Below are 15,146 nucleotides of genomic sequence, written 5' to 3'. Positions count from 1 at the left end.
TTATACTATTTACCAAACAGAATGAAAATTTTAACAACTGCTATAGCCTTAACTCCCAATGTACTGTTTCTTGGGAGGTTTCTTTTATGTGTGTAGCAGTTTCCTATTTTGACACAAGACAGGTTTCACTTTCTCCTGAAATCTTATAGGGCCTACTGAAGTCTACCTTTCTTCTGGTGCCTACCCACAGGTTTAGAAATATCTGACTTAAGAAGAGTCCAAGTTTTCCACGTAAGAGTAACTTAAAGGCGAGTTTACCCTCCCAGGAGACTATTTCCTCTCACTCCCAAATCCTAGAGCAGCACTGGGGGTGGCGATAAGAATCAAGGAGTACAGCTGGGAATAGACATTAATTGGTTAGGTTTTCGTACCTCTTACTGCTCCAGGCAAGGCTTTTCTTTTTTTCTTTCTCTCTTTCTTTTTTTTTTTTTTGGTATAAACACTTTCTCCCATCATTACTTTACCTACAGCATTCATACACAGATGTGAAATTGTTTCATTTCTGACCCAGACTTTGGCTTTGAATATTAAGTCTTTCTATACTACATATTTCTTCATATTTCACTAGGAGGATTATAAACTTATCTGAAATGGCAGAAATTCATTTTGCTTTCAATTTTCCATTCTGCTGTACACTATTAAAAAGCAGTACATAATGAGAAGTGAGAGCAGCAACCTGGTCCATTGCCCAGCTTGGAGCAGATAGATTCACCTGAAAAGGACTTGATGCTCCAAATACCAAAAACTGAGAAGAGAGCTGGAAGTAGGGAAGGAAGATGTGGAAACATGCCTATGGGTAGCAATGAAAAAAGTGAATTCAGCCTGAGGGTGGGACCTTCTGTCCAGCCTCTGTCAATTTGATGCCTCATTATCTTTTCCATCTTCCTTAACCTCAAGACAGTCAATTAGGGAGCAGGTGGAAAAAAGCACCCACGAAAGCAAGGCAATACAAAAACTCTTTTGGGGGTGAAGTTAGGAACTAAGGGGAGGTAGAGGACAGAACATTAGTGTAAACCAGATTCATTGGCTAGGAATTTGAGGGTTTGGGTGGGCAGATATATACCTGTAACTTTACAGCAGTGAACACACAATCTTAGCATGTCATCCCCACCTTGAACTGCTCCCCATCATCCACTGAATCTCAGGCAAGCTTTTTTCTACGCTTACCCTCCTCCATGTACCCTATACTCTAACCATCTGGAATCACTTTCTGTTGACCAAACATACCACACTTTCAAGCCTCCAAGCCCCTAAACATGCGGTCCCTTACCTGGTATGTCCTTCCTCACTCTTCCACATAGAAAACTTCTAATGTTTCTTCATGACTGAGGTCAAATATAACCTGCTCTGATACCTTCTCTGATGCCCCAGTCAGCATAGTCACTTATACAAATCTTTCCTTTGTCACTTATATACAGCCTCTGGGGTCAAAGAGACACAAGTCTGAATCTTGGTTATGCAATTTACTAACTATGTACCTGTGGTACCAGCCTGCAAGATATGGCCTCCAACAATCCCCACCTCCCGGTACTCATATCTTTGTAAAGTCCCTTTACACACTGTATCAGGGTTGGTCTGTGGGACCAACAGAAATGGTATATCACTTGAGATTAGGTTATAGAAGATACTATGGCTTCTCCATCTTGGTCTCTTACTCTTTCTCTCTTGGATTACTTGCTTTGGGGGAAGACAGCTCTCATGCTGAGCACTCCCAGAGCTCCTCTCCCAATGGAGAGGCCCACATGGTGAAGAACTGAGGCTTGCCACAACCACCAAGTGAGCTTGAAAGCAGATTCCCCAGTCCCAGTAGAAACTCAGAAGCCCGCAGCCCCAGCTAAGACTTTGACTGCAGCCTTGTGAAAGACCCTATGCCAAAGTTATCCAGCTAAGCTTCTCCTGGATTCCTGAACCACAGAAACTGGGAGAGATAAACGTTTGTTTTAAACCACTAGGTTTTGGGGTAGTTTGTTACATAGCAATAGATAACTAATACAACTGGGAAAAGATGGTAACAGCCCATTTTTTACAGTAAGAAAATCCAGGTTCAAGTCCAGGTAATGGCGCCTACTAAAGAATAACCCTAGGCAAGCATGTAATCTCCTGAGCCTCAGTTTCCTTACTAGTAAAATGAGAAAACTGGGACTACAGTAATACATACTACAAAGTAAATAATAGCACATCCTAAAACTAGAACATAAGTAAATCAAGCTAGAAGCTCTAAACAAAAACAAAGCTGAACCCTAAGATACTGAGGTTCAGAGATCCCATCTAAAATAAGCAGAAGGCCAGGTACAGTGGCTCATGCCTATAATCCTAGCATTCTGGGAAACTGAGATAGGAGGATCGCTTTGAGCCCAGGAGTTTGATGTTGCAGTGAGCCATGATGATGCCACTGCACTCTAGCCTAGAAAACAGAGAAACTCTGTCTCAGAAAAAAAAAAAAATTAAATTAAAAAAAATAAGCAGAAAACTCATCTGTTAAATATTATAAAAAGCAGCTTTTCATGGTCTTTGAAGTAAATGATCAGATTTACTTCTAAATACGTAAAAGGTATGGAAAAATGCAAACTGTAACCTACTTAACTAAAACTTTTATCATCATTTCAAACCTAGGAAACCAAGGCTATGTAGTCTACAATCAGTCTAAAAGGCTGGAAGTCTACTCTATTTAGAGTAAAATATTTTATACCTCCCTAGATCCCAGGCCTGGCATGGAAGGAGGTACACTGAGTTTGCTACACACTAAACTGCTCTCTCACCCCAAAATATGGAGGTACCAATTCTGCTGTCAGACTCAATTAAGATGCTTTTTAAGGAATAAAGATAATATACATATTTGGGATCACATTAATGTGGCACAGCTGTTCTTGGGTATTAAAGAGAAGAAGAATGCAGAAGTGGCAAAAAAGAAAGAAAACCTAAGGCTTAAACTTTCTTAAAATATGATGATTTTCCATTGCCTCTAGTTGTCCTTATTATAAAGACTTGTGATGGACAACCAGATCTCCTCAGGAGAAGAATCTCCCAGCCAGGCCACTAGAAACATAATCTTCCTAGCTAGCAGGCCTTTAGCCAGGCTGTCAGGACAATATAGGTTAAGAATGGACCAGAAGCTCTATCTCTCTGACCTCTTCCTATCTTCTAACTTCTATTAGCCACTTTGATGCTACAGCTCAGAGACAACAAAGTGGTCTGCTGGAATCATGTACCTTTGGATTACAATATCCCCCTTATGAACATTGCTTTAATACAACAGCCCTGCTCTTCATGCAGTGTGCCTAAAAGGGATAATGAAGATATGTGCAGAATCCAAAAACTATGGTTTGTTCCTTTGCCCCCTTCTGAAAAGATGTACAAATCCAGGCCATAAAATATTCCCTGACACTTCTCCACACACAAATATGTTTTTCTTGAAGTATATACAGATCACAAATTTTCTATCACTCAATTCTTTAAAACAGACTTGCACAAATTAAAGGAACTATGGTACTTACACATAGAGATCCATAGGAAACTCCTTCATCATGTGTGTTACAATAAACTCTACCATCAGGTCTGAGAAGGTGAAAGGAGAAAAATTCAATCAATTACAATGAAATTCATTCCCTGCCTTTGAGTTGGAAAAAAAGCTTCTGAGTACACCCTGCACTCATGTTGAATGTCAACCACAACCACAACTGTATTCACCTGCACTTAAATTTATTTTATATAATGCACTTTTTGCAACACTGTTCACCATCTGTCACTTGTAAAGTAACAAGAAAATTAGTTCACTCTCTTACTTCCAAAAAGATACCTTGACCTGCCAATAAATTCAGATACAAGGAAAATTTCATTGTATAGATATTTCATACCATGGCACTAATGAAAAATGCCAGAGGGAAATCATATTCTGAGACTAGAGCAATGAGACAAGCAGAGATGAAATTAAGGATCACATTTGTGTAACTGGAGACTCAGCTCTAAAGTTATGTCAGTCTATCTCATTTCACTATTGTGCTCAGTTTGACAGATATTGACTGAAATGGTCTGTGGGGCTTTGGGTCAATAGAGGCTTATTATATAGTCTTAATTACTGTTTCTAAAATAAAGTAGATTTAGTAACTGAAGCTGAATATCCAAGTGAAATAGGATTAAGAGTTCAGCTAACTCCCTTGAGGAAAATGTAGAATTCTAGGCAGACAAAAATTACCCAAGATACATCCCCCTTCCTGTCAGCTCTGTCAGCCTCAGCTCAGCTTAATGTACTCAAAGGAAGTTTCGTATATCTGAACCTTGAACTCCAAGCCTCCTGGCCAGCTGACACATCAATTTGGACCAAGAAAGGGAGGGAAGAATTTGAAATCTTGATCAGGAGTGAGGCATTTTACAAATTTAAATTATACATCAAGTTTAGACACAGCCATTTGTTTCCCTGGAATGATTTTTTTCTTTGAACAACTGTACCCTTTTATTGAGCACTCTATTCATTGGGGTTGCTTTATCAAACATATGGTTTCTTAAGCCAGGGAAGAAACATAACTAGTAACAACTTCTTTGAGGAAGCAGAGCATCAACCAGAATCTACTCCTCATCTTAATCATGAAAACCTATCACTGTCACAGAAAAATGCCAATTTTGATAATACTCACTCACCCAGTACTGCACATACTAAAGGGCGGCAGGGAAGGTTTTTATCTGCGGCCTTCTTCCTATGTCTCATAGGCTTCACACACAAAAAAAGAAAGGAAATTAGTAGGTACCTGAACTGACATGCAATGCTTCATCATCATGTTTTTCATAAAAATAAAATCACTATTACAAAGATGCTACCTTTTCTTTCTTTTTCTAGGGGTGGGGTAGGGTAGGGTAGGGTAGGGCAGGGAGGACTTGTGAATGCTTCTGAGGTATCAACGCAAGCCTGTGACAAAAATACAATTCACAGCAAGACAACATCCCCAAAGGGGACTGGAGCATACCACATACTACAATACGAAAGTTGTTTTTACTTTGATTTTATCTATACAAGTGGTATTACTAACAACAAAAGAGGTACACTGGTATATTTCTTGGACAGTAAAATAATAATAAAAAGAAGAAGTGGTGATGGTGGCAGCTATAGAAAGAGCAACAGCAGTTGCAAAAAACAAAAGTTTCAAATCTAAACCTCAATGTGATATTTTTTAAACATACCTCCAAGCTTTAGGAAATTCCCTGATCCTCCATATTCTATTTGCCCCACCTCTCAGATGAACACATCAAAGATCATACTATATTCTGAAAACAAAAGGCTTAGACCCATCTCCTTGTTGAAATCTATGTTATTGATACATTCCAATATCACTGCCATGGGTATACAGTTGTAGATCTTTCTATCCTCTCTTACGTAAGAAACATCTCTACAACACACAAAAAAATCCCAACAATAGGCATGAGTCTGTTGAACAGCAGTCATGTAAGAGCCCTTTCGCACAACTTTCCATGTGCATTTGTTTTGGTAGGATCAATTTCATTCCAACCCTGCCAACACACAAAAAATTTCCTCTAAGAAAAAACAAGAACCCAAAGGAACACCTACCATTCTATGTAAGTTTACTCGAAAATTCATGTTGTCATCATGCAAAAATGCATTGGCATACTGATCCTGATAAAAATATAGAGAAAAAGGAATGAGAGTATACTTAAGAAACTCAGTTTGTAATTTATCACACTTCATATAAATCCTTGGGCTTTAAGAACTTTCAAGATCAATTGGAAAGCTAATGGGATGAGCCTAGAGCCTTTACGTCAAACCTTACTTAAGTCATCAGATTTTACTTGGGTATAATTTCTACATATGTCTCTAATTGGTCAAAAATCTCTAAGCAAATTAAAAACAATAAAAATTAAGGCACAGGATACAACTATCATGTGCCCATAATAATTAAAAATTAAAAAATTAAAAATTAAGACACAGGGACCTGAGGAAAATTCTGAGATTAATCTGCTTTCCTATTTCCTCTTCCTTCCCATCTGCTCAGGGAGCTAGCTCTTTTTGTGACACCTTAAAGGTTTTCATTGGGGCTGCAGGATGCATGTGCAGGCTCCACACAAGGCTTTAGGAGTAAGACGAGAGGTCTGTGCTCTGTTGGGAATGGGCTCAGCACAACAGGAGAAAACTGCTACAAAGGCAGTGTGGAAACAAGCAGCGTCTATCCCTGGCTTTGCTGAAGACTGATGGAAAATCAAAAACTTCTCACCATAGATTGGTAATAAACATCCCTTGGCCCTTTCCCAACACCTTTTTTGAGGATCTGACATGCCTACAGGCTCCAATTACTAGGAACTCCTAAAATTTGCAAAAAACAACTCCTTTAAAGATTTTCCTTGAAAGATTTTTGAAAAACAATTACACCAGGTCCACTGCTAATAAGCAGCTCTTCTATAACAAGCCACCCCAACTTTGCAAAAAGGAGGTCATCTTTACAGCGAGACCATAAAAAGAGAAAGTCTGTCAGAATTCTTTACTCCATGTGGACCACCTGTACTCTTTTTCTTAAGAGAGAAAAAAAGCAGTGTAAGGGCCGGGCACAGTGGCTCACGCCTGTAATCCTAGCACTCTGGGAGGCCGAGGCAGGTGGATCATTTGAGCTCAGGAGTTCGAGACCAGCCTGAGCAAGAGTGAGACCCCCGTCTCTACTAAAAATAGAAATGAATTAGACAACTAAAAATATATAGAAAAATTAGCTGGGCATGGTGGCACATGCCTGTAGTCCCAGCTACTCGGGAGGCTAAGGCAGAGAATTGCTTGAGCCCAGGAGTTAGAGGTTGCTGTGAGCTAGACTGACGCCACAGCACTCTAGCCCAGGCAACAGAGTGAGACTCTGTCTCAAAAAAAAAAAAAAAAAAAAAAAAAGGCCGGGCGTGGTGGCTCACGCCTGTAATCCTAGCACTCTCGGAGGCAGAGGCGGGTGGATTGTTTGAACTTAGGAGTTCGAGACCAGCCTGAGCAAGAGCGAGACCCCATCTCTACTAAAAATAGAAAGACATTATATGGACAGCTAAAATATATATATATAGATAGAAAAATTAGCTGGGCATGGTGGCGCATGCCTGTAGTCCCATCTACTCAGGAGGCTGAGGCAGTAGGATCGCTTAAGCCCAGGACTTTGAGGTTGCTGTGAGCTAGGCTGACACCACGGCACTCTAGCCCGGGCAAGAGAGTGAGACTCTGTCTCAAAAAAAAAAAAAAAAAAATAGCAGTGTAAGGAGGAAGGGTGAAGCTATAAATTTAGCTCTAAACTGACTCAAGTTCTGCCATACCTATGTGTCACCAAGATGTATGGTGAATTCGAGCCTAATTAGCCAACCAAAAGTGCCTTCTTACAAAGTTGAAACATTTCTTCTTTTTCCCTATGGCACTTCTTCACCAAACTGCAATCCACCCAGCTTTACTGAGTTTCCAATTCTCCTCTCTGGCTTTATTCTCTCCCTCTCCACTCCTTCACTCACAGGAAACCTCGGCTCCTTTGGTAAAATTTATTTTATTTTTTTTTTTTAGAGACGGGGTCTCGCTATGTTGCCTGGGCTGGAGTGCAGTGGCTATTCACAGGTACAATCAAAGGCAATACAGCCTCAAATTCCTGGGCTCAAGAGATCCTCCCACCTCAGCCTCCTGAGTAGCTGGGACTAAAGGTGTGCTCCTTTTTAATTTTGCTAAATGTAAAAGATCCAATATGAGCAGCTTCAAAGGGGCAGGATTATTTTTTCTAAAGAGATATAAGTCTCTTGTTTAAAACTCTTAAGAGCCGGAATCTTCCTGTTCTCAATGATAGCAGTTATCATATCAGAATTTATTATTAGCTCATCTAGTAAATGCTAACTGAGCCTCTACTATATGCCAGACACTGAGAATATAGTGGTAAAGGAGAAAAGTCCCTGTTGTCAGAGCTTACACTCTAGTGAGAGGAGACAGACAATACAAAGGAGGAAGATTTTCTCTCCCAAGCCTTAGGACCCTAAAAGTTAGGAGCTAGAGGGGTACCAAGGCAGAAAAGACAGTGCTTTGTAAGAGACTGACTAATACCGGAAGGCTAAGAAGACCTACCTCTGCAATACATGTAAGGATAATCAGACAGAGTTTGCCACTGTGAAGCCTGTGTTCATCTGTAAAGAAAAATAATAAACCCTTCTCTGTAAATCATCCAGACCATGTTTCAATAGAGAACAAAGATGTACATCATAAAAAGAAACATTCACACTTTCTCTCTCCACAAAATTCATGAATGAAAATCAAGGTACTACTAGAGAAATTCTTGCTTCCATCCTAGGCAAAATAATTTCCCCAGATTTTTTTCTTAAATATCCTGGTAGTCTGTTAAACAGCTAACCACCTTTCTGAGAGCCATTGAACTCTTATGACGATCCCTATTGTCATGGCCCTAATTAGGGCCATACTCTTTGTCAGGTCCATTCCCTTTTCCATCCCCTCATCCACTAGCTATATGTACCACCATGGGTACCCACCTAACCCAAAGTGTAGGAAGATTTCATGACTGTTCACAGCAAACTGGCAATGAAATCAGAAAGAAATTAACTGGAGACCAGGGTCCAGCCCATGCATCTCCTTGCAATGTGCACATTATTATGACCTGGAAAGCTGTGAACTCCTGATCATTTTTCTTCCTGCCAAAGTTATTTACTTAGCACTTACTATGTAGCAGGCACTGTGGTAGGCACTAGAGATATAGCACTGAACTAAACAGACAAAGGTCCCGGGTCTCCCAGAACTCACATCCTAGTTATTTACAGAAGCAAGCAACCTCAATAGCAGGGCTCTATACCTACATACAAAAGACCAAGAAAGAGCTACTCCATCACTGCCAATTACCAGAACCATCAAAGCTTATTTACTTTCCAGGAAATTTGTGGGTGAGCAGGTGAAATGAAGGTAACAAGATGATCATGCTAGCATATCCAAAGCAGACAAATGGCTCATGATTTTCAAATTAGCTTTAACAGGACCCAGACTGAAGTCCTCTCTGGAGAGAAGACTTCTTAACAGATTAGAGTGCTGTAGAAGTTAGCTTACGGTACTTACCCTGACATTAACCTGCTTCTTCCTCAAAAATGAAATTAATTAAAAACCTGACAATTGGCAGGAGTTCGAGACCAGCCTGAGCAAGAGTGAGACCCTGTCTCTACTAAAAAAAAAAAATAGAAAGAAATTATCTGGCCAACTAAAAATATATATACAAAAAAAAAAAAATTAGCCGGGCATGGTGGCTCATGCCTGTAGTCCCAGCTACTCGGGAGGCTGAGGCAGTAGGATCGCTTAAGCCCAGGAGTCTGAGGTTGCTGTGAGCTAGGCTGATGCCACGGCACTCACTCTAGCCCGGGCAACAAAGTGAGACTCTGTCTCAAAAAAAAAAAAAAAAAAAAAAAAAAAACAAAAAAACCTGACAATTGGAAGGCATAGTACAGGTTGTAGTCCAGAAATATATTCACCTCTCCTTAGAGATGGGCAGTACAGAAAGAGTATGATAATCCCTATCTGACACTTCCTGTAGTTTACATCAAAGCTCCTAGGCAGCCGGAAGAGCAATGTCCTTGCCTACGCAAAACTAGATTCATAATACTCTTCTACCTTCCCTTGGCCACAGTTTCTCTGGCACTGTCCTCCCTTTCCCCAAAAGCTGATAAGGAACTCCCACAGAAAAGCTTGCAACTATCTTACCACTTTAAGAAAGTGTTTCTGATTACAAAAGTAAGGCATATTTCGTTATAGACAATTTTTTAAACTCAAAAAAGCACCAAACTCCCCCCACCCCAAAAACAAAAACTGAGTTTAGTCATACCACCCAGATGTCTTAACTGTTAAGACTTTGGTAAATAAACCTTAAATCTAATGCATAATGCATAGATATACATTTGCTTTTAATTTTTGCCTAAAATCTATTTTTTTTTTTGAGATAGGGTCTTGCTCTGAAATAGGGTCTTGCGATGGCCTGATCATAGCTCACTGCAGCCTCAAATTCCGGGGCTCAAGCGATTCTCCCACCTCAGCCTCCCAAGTAGCTAGGACTACAGGTGCACATCACCACACTGGCTAATTTTTCTTATTTTGCTGTAGACACAGGGTCTTGCTATGTTGCCCAGACTGGTCTCAGACCCCTGGCCTCAAGCAATCCTCCTGCCTCAACCTCTCAAAGTGCTGGGATTACAAGCATGAGCCACCACATCCAGCCCTAAAATCTATTTTAAAGGTTGAGCAGATGCTCCTGTGAGACGACAACACCAAAGAAAGAAGAATCCCAGGGGAAAAAGGGTTTAAAACCAGAGTCAAATCAAGGAAATGATAAACACAGAATGGAAGGAATGGAGTGATTGGGGAGGGGACACACAGGCAGCTTTAACAACATGAATAATGTTTTATTCTTTAAGTTGGATGGTTCACATATATTCATCATTATGGTTTATAACATGCTATTTCTTATACTTTTAAACCTTATAACTTAAAACACATATCTATTAAAAGTATCTTTTTATAGGTACCAAACAACAAACATATAAGAAGAAGAGAAAGATAATATCCTCAGGGGTAAAGAAGAGCCAAGAAAAAGTTGCTTCTATTGCTCCTAAAAACATAATGAGATGCTGCTGTTGGCCAGGGCATTCAGCAGGTCAGAGGCTAAGACAGGAAGAGAGCTGGGCCAATGAAGCCACATAGGAGCCATTTTTGAAATTAACTTTTCATACCTAACCTTGCCCTTTGCCACGTATAGGCCGCCTATTGGCAAAGACCTAACCCTGCCTGAGTTTAGAGACAATAACTGAGACTACCTATTTTGCAATTTGAATTCAGCCCTTAATTTTGCCATCCATTTTATGGATAGCAAGTGACCAGGACAAAGAGGCTTATATAATCATTAAAGCTAAAAATGAGTTCCAAGGGCCTCAATTCACTGTGTTATATCAGGCAGAGCTAAAAGTTCATTTTCTGGGTCACATCTATGCAGTTTCTCTCTTCCATGGTTGCTGTAATATTTCTAGAGAAAGGAAGAGGTTACTCATTTCCATAAAGAAGCAATGGCCTCAGGAAACTCTGATACACAAGAGTCTTGTTATTCTTGCCTGCCAGATCTCACCTGCCAAGTCGTAGAAGTTCAGCCATCTCTACAGCTCCCAAAGGACTGTTCTATATTAGGAGTTTGTGACATGGACTACTTGCATATATCTCATCCCTGCATATAGCTCTCTCTCTTGAAAGAGCACACTCACAAGGCATAAGAAAACAAAAAGTCTTAAGTTTGCACAGCAGAAATCTCTAAGAGCGAATGTAATGTCTGAGTATAACATGGCTTAGACTCTGCCCACCCAGGTTCCCTTTTGCGCTGGCAAGTCTTCATTTCCCATATTTATCTTTTAGCTGTCCTATCTCTGTCTACCAATGTTTCCTTCTCACTCTAAAAAGCCCTGAATTCTGGTCTTCCCTCATTTATAGCTCTATACAGCTCCTGCCTTTCAGTTCCATACTGAAATTCCTAAAAACCCTCAAACCAGAAACCTGATCACCTCACTTGGCAAATAAGAGACTTCTACAGTATACTTAATCCCTAAAAGAACCTTAAACTACCATAGAAGGCATTAGTCTCTCCTCACAGAAAGTAAGGTAGCAAAAACCATAGTATTTTAGCAATTTTGCTTCTATGATGGAAACTGGTTATTTTCTTATCTGGAAATCTGAAGTTTGTCCATGGAGCATAATTTAAGAATCCAAACTTCAACTATTGAACAGTTAGTTCCTAAAATAGGATTTAAAGATTCTTATAAGGAAGGCTTGTAAGAAAGAAAATATGCCAAACTGTTAAGAGTGATTAACTATGGAGAGTTTAATCACAAAGGATTTTCACTAAGTTAACCATTGTCAGAATTTTTTTTTTTTTTTTTTTTTGAGACAGAGTCTCACTCTGTTGCCCAGGCTAGAGTACCGTGGCGTTGGCCTAGCTCACAGCAACCTCAAACGCCTGAGCTCAAGCGATCCTACTGCCTCAGCTTCCCGAGCTGCTGGGATTACTGGCATGCGCCACCATGCCCGGCTAATTTTATATAGAGAGATTTTCTTAGTTCTCCATATAATTTCTTTCTATTTTTTTAGTAGAGACAGGGTCTCGCTCCTGCTCAGGCTGGTCTCAAACTCCTGAGCTCAAATGATCTGCCTGCCTCAGCCTCCTAGAGTGCTAGGATTACAGGTGTGAGCCACCGCGCCCGGCCTAGAATGTTTTGTTTTATTTTTCGAGACAGAGTCTTGCTCTGTTGCCTGGGCTAGAATGCCGTGGCATCAGCCTAACTCACAGCAACCTCAAACTCCTGGGCTCAAGCAATCCTCCTGTCTTAGCCTCTGGAGTAGCTGGGACTACAGGTACGTACCACCACACCCAGCTAATTTTTTCTATTTTTAGTAGAGACAGGGTCTCACTCTTGCTCAGGTTGGTCTCAAACTCCTGAGCTCAAGTGATCCTCCCACCTCAGCCTCCCAGAGTGTTAGGATTACAGGCGTGAGCCACCAGACCTGGACTGTCAGAATGTTTTAATTTTTAACAAGTAACATCTCAATTACTTTTGTAATTAGGGGGGAAAAAAATCCTTTAAATGGGAGAAGACCACTGGATTAACCTGTAGGTACCAAATAAAATGCTTATAAAAATGTTTATTAAAATGCTAGGTGAGGCCAGGTGCATTGGCTCATGCCTGTAATCCCAGCACTTTGGGAGGGTAAGGCAGGAGGATCACTTGAGGCCAGGAGTTCAAGACCAGCCCAGGCAACACAGCAAGACACTGTCTCAAAACAAAAACAAAACAAAACAAAATGGGAGGAAAAATGCTACCTCAGTGTAACCATGAAATAAAAGGCTTATTTCCAGGGAACCTCAAAATTGGGATATATTCCACTTATATCAGGTACCTAGAGTAGTCTAATTCATAGGGACAGAAAGTAGAATGGTGGTGGCCAGGGGCTGGGGGGAGGGGAGATTGGGATGTTAGTGTTTAATAGGTACAGAATTCCATTTTGCAAGATGAAAAAGTTCTCAAGATGGGGAGGGTGGTGATGGTTGTACAACAATGTGAATATACTTAATGCCACTGAACTGTACACTTAAAAATGGTTAAGATGATAAATTTTATGTTATGTATGTATATTTTACCACAATGAAAAATTAAATAAATAAAAACTGTGAACACTCATATAAATCCAGTATAAAGAAAAAACAATAAGTAGGGGGGAAAAAAGATAAAACTGGGATATATTCTGAATAGAATTTGCTGAGTCTCTTCCCAACCCCTTCTTATTCCTCGGCCGACTACTCCACTACTCTACCACCAATTAAAAGGCCATACTCAAGAGGATCGCTTGAGCCCAAGAGTTCGAGGTTGCAGTGAGCTATGATTGCCCCACTGCACTCCAGCCTGGGCAACACAGCAAGACCCTGTCTCTTAAAAGGAAAAAAAAGGCCATAGCAAGATCATAAACAGAGGAAGAACAGGAAATCAGAAAAATATTTAATTTTTTCCAATACCCAATCCTCTCCTACTTCCACTCTACATTTCTAGGATGGACACTGACACTTCTATTTTAAGTGTTAAGGAACACAGTCCCTCTGAATCTCACCCCCTCCTACTGTACTCTGTACAACAGTCCTCTAATTCTCACCACAAACTGATGCTTTCAGTTCTTGTCCTCAAAAGGGAATTCCCTGAAGTGTGCTAATCCCCCTACTTCCCACACATAAGAGTCTGCATCTACTTACCAAGATCTGCTGAAAAGACTTGCTAGTTTTCGTAGAGACCAATTTTTCTCCTGTTCTATTTTTGAGCACTCCCCTCTAGCTTCAGGTTTTACCACCACCACCTAATTGTCAACTAGCAGTGAGAAATCACTGTTTTCCAGTAATCAAGACCATGCACAGGACCCAATGGTTCATCTTGTCAAAGCTTCAAAATATTAATGCTACCCTTAGATTCTAGCTGCCTGTCACATCTCCTACTTCCTGATCCCCCAATGTAGCATGCCTTACCTTTGGTGTCCTGCATGACAATTGAGCTATACTTTAAGAAGGTTATCAGTAGATTACTGGTCTGTACATCTGCATCCAGTGGGAGTTCCACAGAACTTATAACTGGAATAGAACAGATAAAATGCACTTAGCCTGTAACATATTCCATCTAACACTTCTACCCACATAGCCAATTTGCCAGCAGGCAAGAAAATCACTAAATAAGCTCTTTACACAACAGAGGGAGGACCAAGTACTTATAAAACTTCCTTCCTAGGCCTTTTCTAAAGCCCATTCCTACTCCCAAAATTAAGCCCCATGACCTTCTCTCCTATTTAGGACCAGTCTCTAGGAACAGTGCTTTTCTCCCAACATCCTACGAGGGGTATGTTGATTTTATTTTCAGCCCCAAGTAACCCAAAAGAGTTCAGGGCCCTTCCTAAAGGTACTTTAATTTCTACCTAAAGGAAAGATCTGAATAAAGATGAGCTTTGCTTTGATGAGTCTCCTTCTTAAAATAAATGAAGATTCTTTCCTAATAAGAAGAAATATTGTTCAATTTTGAGAACAAGCCTTTAGGCTGGAAATATCCAGGATGGAGGGGGAAAAAGTTAAGGTAGAATTATATTCAAATTCTACCACCTAATCCCTCCCCCCCAAAAAGGGAACCTGAGAAGGAATATTAGACTAAAAACAGATGAACATTATTGATTGGGATAGCCGGGAACTGACTTTTATACACCCAGCTGCTGTTTCCAAGAGAAATCCTCTCCACTACTCTCTGAGCCACAGTCCCAATGAACAACAAAGGACCAGACCAGGGCTGACCCACACAGAACACAGTCTTAATGTAGACTTCCCAAAATTCTAAGACCTTAAATTAGACTTATATATGCTGTTAAGTGCTTTCACACTAAGACATAATATATAAGCAAAAGGAGGCTTACCATGGCCAAGAAAAGCTAGAGAATCTATAGCTTTCTGCTGCATTTTCAGCCATGAAGACTCAGCTAAGTTTGGGATATTACTCATAATATGTATTCATAACCATAATGGATCCCTCTGGAGTTATTATGATGTATGCAGAGAACATTTATTAACAATGGTAAACACTGCATATTATGGACCCATAAT

General features: G+C 40.3%; 1 protein-coding gene across 6 annotated transcripts in view; it reads right to left on the bottom strand.

The window, feature by feature from the left end:
- Positions 1-15,146, bottom strand: part of ARMH3 (armadillo like helical domain containing 3) — a 151,554-nt gene that overhangs the window by 96,832 nt on the left and 39,576 nt on the right. For all 6 annotated transcript variants that reach the window (XR_006739258.1, XM_045568546.1, XM_045568549.1 and 3 more), the window contains 5 exons: positions 14,034-14,135; positions 8,066-8,124; positions 5,558-5,623; positions 4,636-4,705; positions 3,495-3,555 (listed from right to left, as the gene is read on the bottom strand). Coding sequence is in view for 5 of the 6 variants with exons in the window: in XM_045568546.1 (XP_045424502.1) it covers positions 3,495-3,555; positions 4,636-4,705; positions 5,558-5,623; positions 8,066-8,124; positions 14,034-14,135 (358 nt within the window). In the remaining variant the exon portion in view is untranslated. The remainder of the gene's footprint in view (positions 1-3,494; positions 3,556-4,635; positions 4,706-5,557; positions 5,624-8,065; positions 8,125-14,033; positions 14,136-15,146) is intronic.

Source organism: Lemur catta, chromosome 14 (genome assembly GCF_020740605.2).
Source record: "Lemur catta isolate mLemCat1 chromosome 14, mLemCat1.pri, whole genome shotgun sequence".
Taxonomy (NCBI): domain Eukaryota; kingdom Metazoa; phylum Chordata; class Mammalia; order Primates; family Lemuridae; genus Lemur; species Lemur catta.
This window is presented reverse-complemented; position numbering and strand designations above follow the sequence as displayed.